Source organism: Salvelinus fontinalis, chromosome 28 (genome assembly GCF_029448725.1).
Source record: "Salvelinus fontinalis isolate EN_2023a chromosome 28, ASM2944872v1, whole genome shotgun sequence".
In the NCBI taxonomy this organism is placed as follows: domain Eukaryota; kingdom Metazoa; phylum Chordata; class Actinopteri; order Salmoniformes; family Salmonidae; genus Salvelinus; species Salvelinus fontinalis.
In genome coordinates, this window is record NC_074692.1 from 48,208,036 (window position 1) to 48,227,646 (window position 19,611).

The window sequence follows — 19,611 nt, forward strand, 5'->3', positions numbered from 1 at the left end:
GAGAGGTTGAACATGTAGATATTACAGACTGGGTCAGGGAGAGGTTGAACATGTAGATATTACAGACTGGGTCAGGGAGAGGTTGAACATGTAGATATTACAGACTGGGTCAGGGAGAGGTTGAACATGTAGATATTACAGACTGGGTCAGGGAGAGGTTGAACATGTAGATATTACAGACTGGGTCAGGGAGAGGTTGAAACATGTAGATATTACAGACTGGGTCAGGGAGAGGTTGAACATGTAGATATTACAGACTGGGTCAGGGAGAGGTTGAACATGTAGATATTACAGACTGGGTCAGGGAGAGGTTGAAACATGTAGATATTACAGACTGGGTCAGGGAGAGGTTGAACATGTAGATATTACAGACTGGGTCAGGGAGAGGTTGAAACATGTAGATATTACAGACTGGGTCAGGGAGAGGTTGAACATGTAGATATTACAGACTGGGTCAGGGAGAGGTTGAACATGTAGATATTACAGACTGGGTCAGGGAGAGGTTGAACATGTAGATATTACAGACTGGGTCAGGGAGAGGTTGAAACATGTAGATATTACAGACTGGGTCAGGGAGAGGTTGAACATGTAGATATTACAGACTGGGTCAGGGAGAGGTTGAACATGTAGATATTACAGACTGGGTCAGGGAGAGGTTGAACATGTAGATATTACAGACTGGGTCAGGGAGAGGTTGAACATGTAGATATTACAGACTGGGTCAGGGAGAGGTTGAAACATGTAGATATTACAGACTGGGTCAGGGAGAGGTTGAACATGTAGATATTACAGACTGGGTCAGGGAGAGGTTGAAACATGTAGATATTACAGACTGGGTCAGGGAGAGGTTGAAACATGTAGATATTACAGACTGGGTCAGGGAGAGGTTGAACATGTAGATATTACAGACTGGGTCAGGGAGAGGTTGAAACATGTAGATATTACAGACTGGGTCAGGGAGAGGTTGAAACATGTAGATATTACAGACTGGGTCAGGGAGAGGTTGAACATGTAGATATTACAGACTGGGTCAGGGAGAGGTTGAACATGTAGATATTACAGACTGGGTCAGGGAGAGGTTGAAACATGTAGATATTACAGACTGGGTCAGGGAGAGGTTGAACATGTAGATATTACAGACTGGGTCAGGGAGAGGTTGAAACATGTAGATATTACAGACTGGGTCAGGGAGAGGTTGAAACATGTAGATATTACAGACTGGGTCAGGGAGAGGTTGAACATGTAGATATTACAGACTGGGTCAGGGAGAGGTTGAAACATGTAGATATTACAGACTGGGTCAGGGAGAGGTTGAAACATGTAGATATTACAGACTGGGTCAGGGAGAGGTTGAAACATGTAGATATTACAGACTGGGTCAGGGAGAGGTTGAACATGTAGATATTACAGACTGGGTCAGGGAGAGGTTGAAACATGTAGATATTACAGACTGGGTCAGGGAGAGGTTGAAACATGTAGATATTACAGACTGGGTCAGGGAGAGGTTGAAACATGTAGATATTACAGACTGGGTCAGGGAGAGGTTGAAACATGTAGATATTACAGACTGGGTCAGGGAGAGGTTGAACATGTAGGTATTACAGACTGGGTCAGGGAGAGGTTGAACATGTAGATATTACAGACTGGGTCAGGGAGAGGTTGAAACATGTAGATATTACAGACTGGGTCAGGGAGAGGTTGAAACATGTAGATATTACAGACTGGGTCAGGGAGAGGTTGAACATGTAGATATTACAGACTGGGTCAGGGAGAGGTTGAAACATGTAGATATTACAGACTGGGTCAGGGAGAGGTTGAACATGTAGATATTACAGACTGGGTCAGGGAGAGGTTGAACATGTAGGTATTACAGACTGGGTCAGGGAGAGGTTGAACATGTAGATATTACAGACTGGGTCAGGGAGAGGTTGAAACATGTAGATATTACAGACTGGGTCAGGGAGAGGTTGAAACATGTAGATATTACAGACTGGGTCAGGGAGAGGTTGAAACATGTAGATATTACAGACTGGGTCAGGGAGAGGTTGAAACATGTAGATATTACAGACTGGGTCAGGGAGAGGTTGAACATGTAGATATTACAGACTGGGTCAGGGAGAGGTTGAACATGTAGATATTACAGACTGGGTCAGGGAGAGGTTGAACATGTAGATATTACAGACTGGGTCAGGGAGAGGTTGAACATGTAGATATTACAGACTGGGTCAGGGAGAGGTTGAACATGTAGATATTACAGACTGGGTCAGGGAGAGGTTGAACATGTAGATATTACAGACTGGGTCAGGGAGAGGTTGAACATGTAGATATTACAGACTGGGTCAGGGAGAGGTTGAACATGTAGATATTACAGACTGGGTCAGGGAGAGGTTGAAACATGTAGATATTACAGACTGGGTCAGGGAGAGGTTGAACATGTAGATATTACAGACTGGGTCAGGGAGAGGTTGAAACATGTAGATATTACAGACTGGGTCAGGGAGAGGTTGAAACATGTAGATATTACAGACTGGGTCAGGGAGAGGTTGAAACATGTAGATATTACAGACTGGGTCAGGGAGAGGTTGAAACATGTAGATATTACAGACTGGGTCAGGGAGAGGTTGAAACATGTAGATATTACAGACTGGGTCAGGGAGAGGTTGAACATGGTGGTATTACAGACTGGGTCAGGGAGAGGTTGAAACATGTAGATATTACAGACTGGGTCAGGGAGAGGTTGAACATGGTGGTATTACAGACTGGGTCAGGTTGAACATGTAGATATTACAGACTGGGTCAGGGAGAGGTTGAAACATGTAGATATTACAGACTGAGTCAGGGAGAGGTTGAACATGTAGATATTACAGACTGGGTCAGGGAGAGGTTGAACATGTAGATATTACAGACTGGGTCAGGGAGAGGTTGAACATGTAGATATTACAGACTGGGTCAGGGAGAGGTTGAACATGGTGGTATTACAGACTGGGTCAGGGAGAGGTTGAACATGTAGATATTACAGACTGGGTCAGGGAGAGGTTGAACATGTAGATATTACAGACTGGGTCAGGGAGAGGTTGAAACATGTAGATATTACAGACTGGGTCAGGGAGAGGTTGAACATGTAGATATTACAGACTGGGTCAGGGAGAGGTTGAAACATGTAGATATTACAGACTGGGTCAGGGAGAGGTTGAACATGTAGATATTACAGACTGGGTCAGGGAGAGGTTGAATATGTAGATATTACAGACTGGGTCAGGGAGAGGTTGAAACATGTAGATATTACAGACTGGGTCAGGGAGAGGTTGAACATGTAGATATTACAGACTGGGTCAGGGAGAGGTTGAAACATGTAGATATTACAGACTGGGTCAGGGAGAGGTTGAAACATGTAGATATTACAGACTGGGTCAGGGAGAGGTTGAACATGTAGATATTACAGACTGGGTCAGGGAGAGGTTGAACATGTAGATATTACAGACTGGGTCAGGGAGAGGTTGAACATGTAGATATTACAGACTGGGTCAGGGAGAGGTTGAAACATGTAGATATTACAGACTGGGTCAGGGAGAGGTTGAACATGTAGATATTACAGACTGGGTCAGGGAGAGGTTGACCATGTAGATATTACAGACTGGGTCAGGGAGAGGTTGAACATGTAGATATTACAGACTGGGTCAGGTTGAACATGTAGATATTACAGACTGGGTCAGGGAGAGGTTGAACATGTAGATATTACAGACTGGGTCAGGTTGAAACATGTAGATATTACAGACTGGGTCAGGGAGAGGTTGAACATGTAGATATTACAGACTGGGTCAGGGAGAGGTTGAAACATGTAGATATTACAGACTGGGTCAGGGAGAGGTTGAAACATGTAGATATTACAGACTGGGTCAGGGAGAGGTTGAACATGTAGATATTACAGACTGGGTCAGGGAGAGGTTGAACATGTTGGTATTACAGACTGGGTCAGGGAGAGGTTGAACATGTTGGTATTACAGACTGGGTCAGGGAGAGGTTGAAACATGTAGATATTACAGACTGGGTCAGGGAGAGGTTGAAACATGTAGATATTACAGACTGGGTCAGGGAGAGGTTGAACATGTTGGTATTACAGACTGGGTCAGGGAGAGGTTGAAACATGTAGATATTACAGACTGGGTCAGGGAGAGGTTGAACATGTAGATATTACAGACTGGGTCAGGGAGAGGTTGAAACATATAGATATTACAGACTGGGTCAGGGAGAGGTTGAACATGGTGGTATTACAGACTGGGTCAGGGAGAGGTTGAAACATGTAGGTATTACAGACTGGGTCAGGGAGAGGTTGAACATGGTGGTATTACAGACTGGGTCAGGGAGAGGTTGAAACATATAGATATTACAGACTGGGTCAGGGAGAGGTTGAACATGGTGGTATTACAGACTGGGTCAGGGAGAGGTTGAACATGTAGATATTACAGACTGGGTCAGGGAGAGGTTGAAACATATAGATATTACAGACTGGGTCAGGGAGAGGTTGAAACATGTAGATATTACAGACTGGGTCAGGGAGAGGTTGAACATGGTGGTATTACAGACTGGGTCAGGGAGAGGTTGAACATGTAGATATTACAGACTGGGTCAGGGAGAGGTTGAACATGTAGATATTACAGACTGGGTCAGGGAGAGGTTGAAACATGTAGGTATTACAGACTGGGTCAGGGAGAGGTTGAAACATGTAGGTATTACAGACTGGGTCAGGGAGAGGTTGAACATGTAGATATTACAGACTGGGTCAGGGAGAGGTTGAACATGTAGATATTACAGACTGGGTCAGGGAGAGGTTGAAACATGTAGATATTACAGACTGGGTCAGGGAGAGGTTGAACATGTAGATATTACAGACTGGGTCAGGGAGAGGTTGAACATGTAGGTATTACAGACTGGGTCAGGGAGAGGTTGAAACATGTAGATATTACAGACTGGGTCAGGGAGAGGTTGAACATGTAGATATTACAGACTGGGTCAGGGAGAGGTTGAACATGTAGATATTACAGACTGGGTCAGGGAGAGGTTGAACATGTAGATATTACAGACTGGGTCAGGGAGAGGTTGAACATGGTGGTATTACAGACTGGGTCAGGGAGAGGTTGAACATGTAGATATTACAGACTGGGTCAGGGAGAGGTTGAACATGGTGGTATTACAGACTGGGTCAGGGAGAGGTTGAACATGTAGATATTACAGACTGGGTCAGGGAGAGGTTGAAACATGTAGATATTACAGACTGGGTCAGGGAGAGGTTGAAACATGTAGATATTACAGACTGGGTCAGGGAGAGGTTGAAACATGTAGATATTACAGACTGGGTCAGGGAGAGGTTGAACATGTAGATATTACAGACTGGGTCAGGGAGAGGTTGAAACATGTAGATATTACAGACTGGGTCAGGGAGAGGTTGAACATGTAGATATTACAGACTGGGTCAGGGAGAGGTTGAAACATGTAGATATTACAGACTGGGTCAGGGAGAGGTTGAAACATGTAGATATTACAGACTGGGTCAGGGAGAGGTTGAAACATGTAGATATTACAGACTGGGTCAGGGAGAGGTTGAAACATGTAGATATTACAGACTGGGTCAGGGAGAGGTTGAACATGTAGATATTACAGACTGGGTTAGGGAGAGGTTGAAACATGTAGATATTACAGACTGGGTCAGGGAGAGGTTGAACATGTAGATATTACAGACTGGGTCAGGGAGAGGTTGAACATGTAGATATTACAGACTGGGTCAGGGAGAGGTTGAAACATGTAGATATTACAGACTGGGTCAGGGAGAGGTTGAACATGTAGATATTACAGACTGGGTCAGGGAGAGGTTGAACATGTAGATATTACAGACTGGGTCAGGGAGAGGTTGAACATGTAGATATTACAGACTGGGTCAGGGAGAGGTTGAAACATGTAGATATTACAGACTGGGTCAGGGAGAGGTTGAACATGTAGATATTACAGACTGGGTCAGGGAGAGGTTGAAACATGTAGATATTACAGACTGGGTCAGGGAGAGGTTGAAACATGTAGATATTACAGACTGGGTCAGGGAGAGGTTGAACATGTAGATATTACAGACTGGGTCAGGGAGAGGTTGAACATGTAGATATTACAGACTGGGTCAGGGAGAGGTTGAAACATGTAGATATTACAGACTGGGTCAGGGAGAGGTTGAACATGTAGATATTACAGACTGGGTCAGGGAGAGGTTGAAACATGTAGATATTACAGACTGGGTCAGGGAGAGGTTGAAACATGTAGATATTACAGACTGGGTCAGGGAGAGGTTGAAACATGTAGATATTACAGACTGGGTCAGGGAGAGGTTGAACATGTAGATATTACAGACTGGGTCAGGGAGAGGTTGAACATGTAGATATTACAGACTGGGTCAGGGAGAGGTTGAAACATGTAGATATTACAGACTGGGTCAGGGAGAGGTTGAAACATGTAGATATTACAGACTGGGTCAGGGAGAGGTTGAAACATGTAGATATTACAGACTGGGTCAGGGAGAGGTTGAAACATGTAGATATTACAGACTGGGTCAGGGAGAGGTTGAACATGTAGATATTACAGACTGGGTCAGGGAGAGGTTGAACATGTAGATATTACAGACTGGGTCAGGGAGAGGTTGAACATGTAGATATTACAGACTGGGTCAGGGAGAGGTTGAACATGTAGATATTACAGACTGGGTCAGGGAGAGGTTGAAACATGTAGATATTACAGACTGGGTCAGGTTGAACATGTAGATATTACAGACTGGGTCAGGGAGAGGTTGAACATGTAGATATTACAGACTGGGTCAGGGAGAGGTTGAACATGTAGATATTACAGACTGGGTCAGGGAGAGGTTGAAACATGTAGATATTACAGACTGGGTCAGGGAGAGGTTGAACATGTAGATATTACAGACTGGGTCAGGGAGAGGTTGAACATGTAGATATTACAGACTGGGTCAGGGAGAGGTTGAAACATGTAGATATTACAGACTGGGTCAGGGAGAGGTTGAACATGTAGATATTACAGACTGGGTCAGGGAGAGGTTGAACATGTAGATATTACAGACTGGGTCAGGGAGAGGTTGAACATGTAGATATTACAGACTGGGTCAGGGAGAGGTTGAAACATGTAGATATTACAGACTGGGTCAGGGAGAGGTTGAACATGTAGATATTACAGACTGGGTCAGGGAGAGGTTGAAACATGTAGATATTACAGACTGGGTCAGGGAGAGGTTGAAACATGTAGGTATTACAGACTGGGTCAGGGAGAGGTTGAACATGTAGATATTACAGACTGGGTCAGGGAGAGGTTGAAACATGTAGATATTACAGACTGGGTCAGGGAGAGGTTGAACATGTAGATATTACAGACTGGGTCAGGGAGAGGTTGAACATGTAGATATTACAGACTGGGTCAGGGAGAGGTTGAACATGTAGGTATTACAGACTGGGTCAGGGAGAGGTTGAAACATGTAGATATTACAGACTGGGTCAGGGAGAGGTTGAACATGTAGATATTACAGACTGGGTCAGGGAGAGGTTGAACATGTAGATATTACAGACTGGGTCAGGGAGAGGTTGAAACATGTAGATATTACAGACTGGGTCAGGGAGAGGTTGAACATGTAGATATTACAGACTGGGTCAGGGAGAGGTTGAACATGTAGGTATTACAGACTGGGTCAGGGAGAGGTTGAACATGTAGATATTACAGACTGGGTCAGGGAGAGGTTGAAACATGTAGGTATTACAGACTGGGTCAGGGAGAGGTTAAACATGTAGATATTACAGACTGGGTCAGGGAGAGGTTGAAACATGTAGATATTACAGACTGGGTCAGGGAGAGGTTGAACATGGTGGTATTACAGACTGGGTCAGGGAGAGGTTGAACATGTAGATATTACAGACTGGGTCAGGGAGAGGTTGAAACATGTAGATATTACAGACTGGGTCAGGGAGAGGTTGAACATGTAGATATTACAGACTGGGTCAGGGAGAGGTTGAAACATGTAGATATTACAGACTGGGTCAGGGAGAGGTTGAAACATGTAGATATTACAGACTGGGTCAGGGAGAGGTTGAAACATGTAGATATTACAGACTGGGTCAGGGAGAGGTTGAACATGTAGATATTACAGACTGGGTCAGGGAGAGGTTGAACATGTAGATATTACAGACTGGGTCAGGGAGAGGTTGAACATGTAGATATTACAGACTGGGTCAGGGAGAGGTTGAACATGTAGATATTACAGACTGGGTCAGGGAGAGGTTGAACATGTAGATATTACAGACTGGGTCAGGGAGAGGTTGAAACATGTAGATATTACAGACTGGGTCAGGGAGAGGTTGAACATGGTGGTATTACAGACTGGGTCAGGGAGAGGTTGAAACATGTAGATATTACAGACTGGGTCAGGGAGAGGTTGAACATGTAGATATTACAGACTGGGTCAGGGAGAGGTTGAACATGTAGATATTACAGACTGGGTCAGGGAGAGGTTGAACATGTAGATATTACAGACTGGGTCAGGGAGAGGTTGAAACATGTAGATATTACAGACTGGGTCAGGGAGAGGTTGAACATGTAGATATTACAGACTGGGTCAGGGAGAGGTTGAAACATGTAGATATTACAGACTGGGTCAGGGAGAGGTTGAAACATGTAGATATTACAGACTGGGTCAGGGAGAGGTTGAAACATGTAGATATTACAGACTGGGTCAGGGAGAGGTTGAACATGTAGATATTACAGACTGGGTCAGGGAGAGGTTGAAACATGTAGATATTACAGACTGGGTCAGGGAGAGGTTGAACATGTAGATATTACAGACTGGGTCAGGGAGAGGTTGAACATGTAGATATTACAGACTGGGTCAGGGAGAGGTTGAAACATGTAGATATTACAGACTGGGTCAGGGAGAGGTTGAAACATGTAGATATTACAGACTGGGTCAGGGAGAGGTTGAAACATGTAGATATTACAGACTGGGTCAGGGAGAGGTTGAAACATGTAGATATTACAGACTGGGTCAGGGAGAGGTTGAACATGTAGATATTACAGACTGGGTCGGGGAGAGGTTGAAACATGTAGATATTACAGACTGGGTCAGGGAGAGGTTGAAACATGTCAGTGAAGACACTTGCCAGTTGGTCAGCACATACATGGGCTAGTGGGAGTTTCAACCATGTGCCCAAGAAAGCCAAGGTAAATTGCCTAAATGATTACCGACCTGTAGCACTCACGTCTGTAGCCATGAAGTGCTTTGAAAGGCTGGTCATGGCTCACATCAACACCATTATCCCAGAAACCCTAGACCCACTCCAATTTGCATACTGCCCCAACAGATCCACAGATGATGCAATCTCTATTGCACTCCACACTGCCCTTTCCCACCTGAACAAAAGGAACACCTACGTGAGAATGCTATTCATTGACTACAGCTCAGCGTTCAACACCATAGTGCCCTCAAAGCTCATCACTAAACTAAGGACCCTGTGACTAAACACCTCCCTCTGCAACTGGAGCCTGGACTTCCTGACGGGACGCCCCCAGGTGGTGAGGGTAGGTAACAACACATCCGCCACGCTGATCCTCAACAGTGGGGCCCCTCAGGGGTGCATGTTTAGTCCCCTCCTGTACTCCCTGTTCACCCGTGACTGCGTGGCCAGGCACGACTCCAACACCATCATTATGTTTGCTGACGACACAACAGTGGTAGGCCTGAACACCAACAACGATGAGACAGCCTATAGGGAGGAGGTCAGAGACCTGGCCGTGTGGTGCCAGGACAACAACCTCTCCCTCAACGTGACCAAGACTAAGGAGCTGATCGTGGACTAGAGAAGAAGGCAGGCCGAACAGGCCCCCATTCACATCGACGGGGCTGCAGAGCAGGTTGAGAGTTTCAAGTTCCTTGGTGTCCACATCACCAACAAACTATCATGGTCCAAACACACCAAGACAGCCGTGAAGAGGGCACGACAACACCTATTCTCACGACAACACCGATTCTCCCTCAGGAGACTGAAAAGATTTGGCATGGGTCCCCAGATCCTGAGAAAGTTCTACAGCTGCACCATATTATCTATGCATAGTCACTTTACAAATGACCTCGACTAACCGGTACCCCCGCATATTGACTCGGTATCGGTACCCCCACACATTGACTCGGTACCGGTACCCCCACACATTGACTCGGTATCGGTACCCCCTGTATGTAGCCTCGTTATTGTTATGTAATGTTCTTGTGTTACTTTTTTATTTGATTGGATTTCTTTACTTTAGTTTATTTAGTAAATATTTTCTTAACTCTATTTCTTGAACCGCATTGTTGGTTAGGGGGCTCATAAGTAAGCATTTCACGGGAAAGTCTACACCTCTTGTATTCGGCGCATGTGACTAATAACATTTGATTTGTCATGGGTCCTGTTGTTCGATGTATCAGGGGTCATGAACAATATAGGTGACATACCGTACATTCATGTCCTCCAGATTCATATGTTCATTAATAAGTGTCGTCTCCTCCCTTTCATCCATCCCTCCCAGGTGGTAAGAGCGCTCTGAAGTCCATCATGAAGAAGAAAGATGGTTGCCAGGGTTCTTTGGGAACCAAGAAGAACCTGCAGTTTGTAGGAGTCAATGGAGGGTCAGTCAGTGGTCTGCAGAATGTAGTTATTACAACAGGTGCTAGAGCAGTGGTATTCACAGTCCGGGATGCGACTCAGGCAGTTGCCAGAAATCCTGTAGGAAAAAATGGGGTCCCTGCTGAAAAAGTTTGAATACCACTGGTCTAGAGACTGAGTGATACTGTTCATTGACTGATTTGGGCTGCCTGTAGATACTGTTGATATGGGATTGATACGGGTCCCTGATTATTATTGTTCTTAAAGAGCTACAGATAGACTCACGACAGAGATACACATTCAAAATTCAAATCAATCAACAGTATCTATGGGCAGCCCAAATCAATCAACAGTATCTACAGGCAGCCCAAATCAATCAACAGTATCTACGGGCAGCCCAAATCAATCAACAGTATCTATGGGCAGCCCAAATCAATCAACAGTATCTTTGGGCAGCCCAAATCAATCAACAGTATCTAAGGGCAGCCCAAATCAATCAACAGTATCTATGGGCAGCCCAAATCAATCAACGGTATCTATGGGCAGCCCAAATTAATCAACAGTATCTACGGGCAGCCCAAATCAATCAACAGTATCTACGGGCAGCCCAAATCAATCAACAGTATCTATGGGCAGCCCAAATCAATCAACAGTATCTACGGGCAGCCCAAATCAATCGGTCAATCAACAGTATCTACAGGCAGCCCAAATTAATCAACAGTATCTATGGGCAGCCCAAATCAATCAACGGTATCTATGGGCAGCCCAAATTAATCAACAGTATCTACGGGCAGCCCAAATCAATCAACAGTATCTACGGGCAGCCCAAATCAATCAACAGTATCTATGGGCAGCCCAAATCAATCAACAGTATCTACGGGCAGCCCAAATCAATCGGTCAATCAACAGTATCTACAGGCAGCCCAAATCAATCAACAGTATCTATGGGCAGCCCAAATCAATCAACAGTATCTATGGGCAGCCCAAATCAATCAACAGTATCTACGGGCAGCCCAAATCAATCAACAGTATCTACAGGCTGCCCAAATCAATCAACAGTATCTACAGGCAGCCCAAATCAATCGGTCAATCAACAGTATCTACAGGCAGCCCAAATCAATCAACAGTATCTATGGGCAGCCCAAATCAATCAACAGTATCTATGGGCAGCCCAAATCAATCAACAGTATCTATGGGCAGCCCAAATCAATCAACAGTATCTACGGGCAGCCCAAATCAATCAACAGTATCTATGGGCAGCCCAAATTAATCAACAGTATCTACGGGCAGCCCAAATGCAGAAATAAGTTTGGTGTAATATTATGCTGCTGGCTGGTTGTGTTTTCTAGTTTGGTTCTGAAACCTGACTGACATGCAGTAGTTCTGTGAGATAGTGTTGACTTTATCTTCCCTGCTGGCGCTCTGATGCAGGTACGAGACAACGTCGAGTGATGAATCAGAGGACAGCAGCTCCTCTGAAACAGAGGAGGAGGAGGAGGAGGAGGGGAAGGTGTTCGGAGGAGGAGAGGAAGCTGAAGAAAGGAACACAGAGGAATTCCAGAACGAGGGAGCAGTGGAAGTGGGGAGGAGTGAAGAGGAGGGAGGAGGAGAGAAGCAAGAGATGAGAGAGAGGTGGGTTGAGAGAATTCAGGGGAGAAAGTAAGCCGGACATGAGCTTATCACAATAATTCAAATGAAATGCCAAGAAAACTCAAATACACCATTATTTAACATTATCGCATGTCAGCTCCATGGATATTTGCAAATTGATTTGAAAACAGGTGGTAGTTATTAGAAGCTATTGCAGGCCCAGACTAGCTTATCCTGGGACTCCAGGAGATAAACAGGAATGATTAGTTATTAGAAGCTATTGCAGGCCCAGACTAGCTTATCCTGGGTCTCCAGGAGATAAACAGGAATGATTAGTTATTAGAAGCTATTGCAGGCCCAGACTAGCTTATCCTGGGACTCCAGGAGATAAACAGGAATGATTAGTTATTAGAAGCTATTGCAGGCCCAGACTAGCTTATCCTGGGACTCCAGGAGATAAACAGGAATGATTAGTTATTAGAAGCTATTGCAGGCCCAGACTAGCTTATCCTGGGACTCCAGGAGATAAACAGGAATGATTAGTTATTAGAAGCTATTGCAGGCCCAGACTAGCTTATCCTGGGTCTCCAGGAGATAAACAGGAATGATTAGTTATTAGAAGCTATTGCAGGCCCAGACTAGCTTATCCTGGGTCTCCAGGAGATAAACAGGAATGATTAGTTATTAGAAGCTATTGCAGGCCCAGACTAGCTTATCCTGGGACTCCAGGAGATAAACAGGAATGATTAGTTATTAGAAGCTATTGCAGGCCCAGACTAGCTTATCCTGGGTCTCCAGGAGATAAACAGGAATGATTAGTTATTAGAAGCTATTGCAGGCCCAGACTAGCTTATCCTGGGTCTCCAGGAGATAAACAGGAATGATTAGTTATTAGAAGCTATTGCAGGCCCAGACTAGCTTATCCTGGGACTCCAGGAGATAAACAGGAATGATTAGTTATTAGAAGCTATTGCAGGCCCAGACTAGCTTATCCTGGGTCTCCAGGAGATAAACAGGAATGATTAGTTATTAGAAGCTATTGCAGGCCCAGACTAGCTTATCCTGGGTCTCCAGGAGATAAACAGGAATGATTAGTTATTAGAAGCTATTGCAGGCCCAGACTAGCTTATCCTGGGTCTCCAGGAGATAAACAGTGAAGGGATCAGCTTGAACGAAGCACCCGAACACAGGTGGGAGGCGCCCGAACACAGGTGGGAGGCGCCCGAACACAGGTGGGAGGCGCCCGAACACAGGTGGGAGGCGCCCGAACACAGGTGGGAGGCGCCCGAACACAGGTGGGAGGCGCCCGAACACAGGTGGGAGGCGCCCGAACACAGGTGGGAGGCGCCCGAACACAGGTGGGAGGCGCCCGAACACAGGTGGGAGGCGCCCGAACACAGGTGGGAGGCGCCCGAACACAGGTGGGAGGCGCCCGGACACAGGTGGGAGGCGCCCGGACACAGGTGGGAGGCGCCCGAACACAGGTGGGAGGCGCCCGAACACAGGTGGGAGGCGCCCGAACACAGGTGGGAGGCGCCCGAACACAGGTGGGAGGCGCCCGAACACAGGTGGGAGGCGCCCGAACACAGGTGGGAGGCGCCCGAACACAGGTGGGAGGCACAACATGAACAGACCAGAGGCAGTGGTTGGGATTCCTTTTCTGCTGATTGTTTATAAAAACGGCTCTTCTTTCGCACGACAAAATCACTCTAGTACAGGTAACGATCACTAGTACAGGTAACGATCACTAGTACAGGTAACGATCACTAGTACAGGTAACGATCACTAGTACAGGTAACGATCACTAGTACAGGTAACGTCCAACGTTGAAACACCAGTCTAACAAAAGAAATAAACATAAACCAAGCCGTTGACCAAAAAGCCGTGGCCAAAATGGGAAAACAAAGCAACAAACCGCTACCCCGGAACACTCCTCTCTACCTATAGCCTGTCTTGGTTAATAAGTTACAGGAGGATCACTGCTCTCTACCTATAGCCTGTCTTGGTTAATAAGTTACAGGAGGATCACTGCTCTCTACCTATAGCCTGCCTTGGTTAATAAGTTACAGGAGGATCACTGCTCTCTACCTATAGCCTGTCTTGGTTAATAAGTTACAGGAGGATCACTGCTCTCTACCTATAGCCTGTCTTGGATAATAAGTTACAGTAGGATCTCTGCTCTCTGCCTATAGCCTGTCTTGGTTAATAAGTTACAGGAGGAACACTGCTCTCTACCTATAGCCTGTCTTGGTTAATAAGTTACAGGAGGATCTCTGCTCTCTACCTATAGCCTGTCTTGGTTAATAAGTTACAGGAGGATCACTGCTCTCTACCTATAGCCTGTCTTGGTTAATAAGTTACAGTAGGATCACTGCTCTCTACCTATAGCCTGTCTTGGTTAATAAGTTACAGGAGGATCACTGCTCTCTACCTATAGCCTGTCTTGGTTAATAAGTTACAGGAGGATCACTGCTCTCTACCTATAGCCTGTCTTGGTTAATAAGTTACAGGAGGAACACTGCTCTCTACCTATAGCCTGTCTTGGTTAATAAGTTACAGGAGGATCACTGCTCTCTACCTATAGCCTGTCTTGGTTAATAAGTTACAGGAGGATCACTGCTCTCTACCTATAGCCTGTCTTGGTTAATAAGTTACAGGAGGATCACTGCTCTCTACCTATAGCCTGCCTTGGTTAATAAGTTACAGGAGGATCTCTGATCTCTACCTATAGCCTGTCTTGGTTAATAAGTTACAGGAGGATCACTGCTCTCTACCTATAGCCTGTCTTGGTTAATAAGTTACAAGAGGAACACTGCTCTCTACCTATAGCCTGTCTTGGTTAATAAGTTACAGGAGGATCACTGCTCTCTACCTATAGCCTGTCTTGGTTAATAAGTTACAGGAGGATCACTGCTCTCTACCTATAGCCTGTCTTGGTTAATAAGTTACAGGAGGAACACTGCTCTCTATCTATAGCCTGTCTTGGTTAATAAGTTACAGGAGGATCACTGCTCTCTACCTATAGCCTGTCTTGGTTAATAAGTTACAGGAGGATCTCTGCTCTCTACCTATAGCCTGTCTTGGTTAATAAGTTACAGGAGGATCACTCCTCTCTACCTATAGCCTGCCTTGGTTAATAAGTTACAGGAGGATCACTGCTCTCTACCTGTAGCCTGTCTTGGTTAATAAGTTACAGGAGGATCACTCCTCTCTACCTATAGCCTGCCTTGGTTAATAAGTTACAGGAGGATCACTGCTCTCTACCTATAGCCTGTCTTGGTTAATAAGTTACAGGAGGATCTCTGCTCTCTACCTATAGCCTGTCCTGGTTAATAAGTTACAGGAGGATCTCTGCTCTCTACCTATAGCCTGTCTTGGTTAATAAGTTACAGGAGGATCACTGCTCTCTACCTATAGCCTGCCTTGGTTAATAAGTTACAGGAGGAACACTGCTCTCTACCTATAGCCTGCCTTGGTTAATAAGTTACAGGAGGATCACTGCTCTCTACCTATAGCCTGCCTTGGTTAATACGTTACAGGAGGATCACTGCTCTCTACCTATAGCCTGCCTTGGTTAAAAGAGTCAAGTTGCCCCAGTAAAAGAAGCTTTCTCTGAAGTAGGAAATCCGACGTCCTTACAGGTCCGCGTCTCTACTCCCCATTCTCCGCTCCTCTCCTGCCGCACCTATATAGAGGAAGACACTAAGCAATTGCTTGTGCTTCTAGTTCTGACAGTGCAGTAATATCTAACCACTACAACTACCTGTGACGTGCGCTGGGAGTCGGGAAGCAAGTGCAGGGAGAGCATAATTTAATGAACAAAACAAGAAACACGAACAACGCACAGACAGGAAACAGAAACAATGACGCCTGGGGAAGGAACCAAAGGGAATGACTTATATAGGGCGGGATAGAGTCCAGGTGAGTTTGTAACACGCAGGTGCACGTAACGATGGTGACAGGTGTGTGTCATAACGAGCATTCTGGTGACCTAGAGGCCGGAGATGGAGCACACGTGACACTACTTAATACACACAAATCTAAGTCATAGAATAAGAATATTTACATATAAATACATGGATGAGGAATGACCGAGTGGCATTGGCAAGGTACAATAGATGATGGTATAAAATGCAGTATATACATATGAGATGAGTAATGCAAGATATGTAAACATTATTCAAGTGGCATTATTAAAGTGACTAGTGTTCCATTTATTAAAGTGGTCAATTTTTATTTTTATTTTTAAAAAAAAAAAATGTTTTTTTTTAAAAGTCTTTTAGCAGACGCTCTTATCCAGAGCGACTTACAAATTGGTGCATTCACCTTATGACATCCAGTGGAACAACCACTTTACAATATTCACTTTACACTTTACAATATCCACATATCCCTACCGGCCAAACCCTCCCTAACCCGGACCCGGACGACGCTAAGCCAATTGTGCGTCGCCCCATGGACCCCCCGGTCGCTGCCGGCTGCGGCAGAGCCTGGGCGTGAACCCAGAGACTCTGGTGGCGCAGCTAGTACTGCGATGCAGTGCTCTAGACCACTGCGCCACCCGGGAGGTGGCAATGATTCTTCAAGTCTGTATGTAGCAGCAGCCTCTGTGCTAGTGATGGCTGTTTAACAGTCAGATGGCCTTGAGATAGAAGCTGTTTTTCAGTCTCTCGGTCCCTGCTTTGATGCACCTGTACTGACCTCTCCTTCTGGATGGTAGCGGGGTGAACAGGCAGTGGCTCGGGTGGTTGTTGTCCTTGATGATCTTTATGGCCTTCCTGTGACATCGGGTGCTGTAGGTGTCCTGGAGGGCAGGTAGTTTGCCCCCGGTGATGCGTTGTGCAGACCGCACCACCCTCTCGTGAGCCCTGCAGTTGTGGGCGGAGCAGTTGCCATACCAGGCGGTGATACAGCAGGATGCTCTCAATTGTGCATTTGTAAAAGTTTGTGAGGGTTTTAGGTGACAAGCCAAATTTCTTCAGCCTCCTGAGGTTGAAGAGGCACTGTTTCGCCTTCTTCACAACACTGTCTGTGTGGGTGGACCAATTCAGTTTGTCCGTGATGTGTACGCAGGGGAACTTTCCACCCTCTCCACTGCCGTACCGTCGATGTGGATAGAGGGGTGCTCCCTCTGCTGTTTCCTGAAGTCCACAATCATCTCCTTTGTTTTGTTGATGTTGAGTGAGAGGTTGTTGTCCTGACACCACACTCCGAGTACCATCACCTCCTCCCTATAGGCTGTCTCGTCGTTGTTGGTAATCAAGCCTACTACTGTTGTGTCGTCTGCAAACTTGATGATTGAGTTGGGAGGCGTGCATGGCCACGCAGTCATGGGTGAACAGGGAGTATAGGAGGAGGCTGAGCACGTACCCTTGTGGGGCCCCAGTGTTGAGGATCAGCGAAGTGGAGATGTTGTTTCCTACCTTCACCACCTGGGTGCGGCCTGTCAGGAAGTCCACGACCCAATTGCAGATGGCTGGGGCCTCAACCTTAGTGATGGGCTTGGAGGGTACTATGATGTTGAATGCTGAGCTGTAGTCAATGAACAGCATTCTTACATAGGTATTCCTCTTGTCCAGATGGGATAGGGCAGTGTGATGGTGATTGCATCGTCTGTGTATCTATGGGGACGGTACGCAAATTGAAGTGGGTCTAGGGTGACAGGTAGGGTGGAGGTGATATGATTGTTGACTAGTACCTCAAAGCACTTCATGATGACAGAAGTGAGTGCTACGGGGCAGTAGTTATTTAGTTCAGTTACCTTTGTCTTCTTGGGTACAGGAACAATGGTGGCCATCTTGAAGCATGTGGGGACAGCAGACTGTGATAGGGAGAGATTGAATGTCTAAACACACCAGCCAGCTGGTCTGCGCATGCTCTGAGGACGTGGCTAGGGATGCCGGCCCAGACGGCATCCTTGAGAGGGTTAACACGTTTAAATGTCTTACTCTCATCGGCCACAGAGAAGGAGAGCCCACAGTCCTTGGTAGCGGGCCGGGTCGTTGGCACTGTATTATTCTCAAAGCTATGATAATAACCAACGAGAATTCTCTTGAGATGATATGGTCGGCATTTGATTGTGAGGAATTATAGGTCAGGTGAATTGTGTTGTTACAATTACACCATGAGTCGTTAATCATGAAACATACACCCCTGCCCTTCTTCATCTTCATCACGGAGAGATGTTTATTTCTGTCGGCGTGACGCACAAAGCATTCCGGTGGCTGTACCGACTCCGACATCCCGAGAGATCCATGTTTCTGTGAAACAGAGTATGTTACCTGATGTCTCTCTGCAAAGCAACCCGTGTCCTAATTTCATCTACCTTGCTATCTAGAGACTGGAAATTAGCGGGTAATATACTCAGAAGCGGTGGGTTGAATTCTGACCAGGATTCAGAGGCACGCGTTCCGTCTTCCTTTTCTGCGGCGACGTTGTTTTGGGTCTCTGGAATCAGTTCAAATGCCCTGGGTGGTTCGGACAAAGGATCTGCTTCGGGAAATTCGTATTCCTGGTCATAATGTTGTTAAGTTGACGTCGCTCTGATATCCAATAGTTCTTCCCGGCAGTATGAAATAACACTTAAGATTTTCTGGGCTAACAATGTAAGAAATAATACATAAAAAAATGAAATTCTGCAAAGTTTTTAAGCGAGGAGGGTGCTGTCGTCTCATCTTCCTCCGTCACTGAACTCTCACACAAGTTATTGTAGGTCTATCTTTTCCTGGGAGATGAACAGGATTTATTAGGGATAACACTGCAGTGAATAGCCTAAAGGCCTATCCAATGAATTTACACAGTGAAATCATCATATATATTTTTTTCGTGTGTGTTTTTTTTTTTTTTTTTTTGTGTGGGGTGGATCAGCTTAATATTGCGGAAAGAATGTTGCTTCCTTTTGTGTGTGTTTTTACATTGGATAAAAGTAGAGACTCAGAGCTACAAAATGGTATATCATACTGCATTGTTGAGGAACAATGGGAAAGTAATTCTGCTTTGAAAGTTGATTAACTTGTAAACTCACTTTTGAGAAAATGGCCTTTGAATGCTTTGGTATCTAGTGAAGAGCTCTTCTTTGTCTACACCCATTCAGCATCGTTCACACCCTCTTAAGCTTTAGCCCCACCCATCTCTTTTCGCTCTCGGAGCATTCAGATGGGCACACTTGATGCTCTGGCTGATGATTTGTTTACCTCTGGATAACATGAAAACAGCCTAACCAGCTCTGCTGGCAACAATTACATTACGCTTTTTTTGCCGAAGTTTACTGACACCGGCCATATTCAACGCGCGATGTACAATATGTAAAATCACACATCATGTAACGTTAACTAGTTAAACAACAATG

General features: G+C 45.6%; 1 protein-coding gene across 4 annotated transcripts in view; it reads left to right on the top strand.

Annotated features, from left to right (window-relative positions):
- kank1a (KN motif and ankyrin repeat domains 1a) overlaps positions 1–19,611 on the top strand; it is a 383,083-nt gene that overhangs the window by 274,479 nt on the left and 88,993 nt on the right. For all 4 annotated transcript variants that reach the window (XM_055887878.1, XM_055887877.1, XM_055887880.1 and 1 more), the window contains 2 exons: positions 10,597–10,696; positions 12,105–12,305. In XM_055887878.1, the coding sequence (XP_055743853.1) occupies positions 10,597–10,696; positions 12,105–12,305 (301 nt within the window). The remainder of the gene's footprint in view (positions 1–10,596; positions 10,697–12,104; positions 12,306–19,611) is intronic.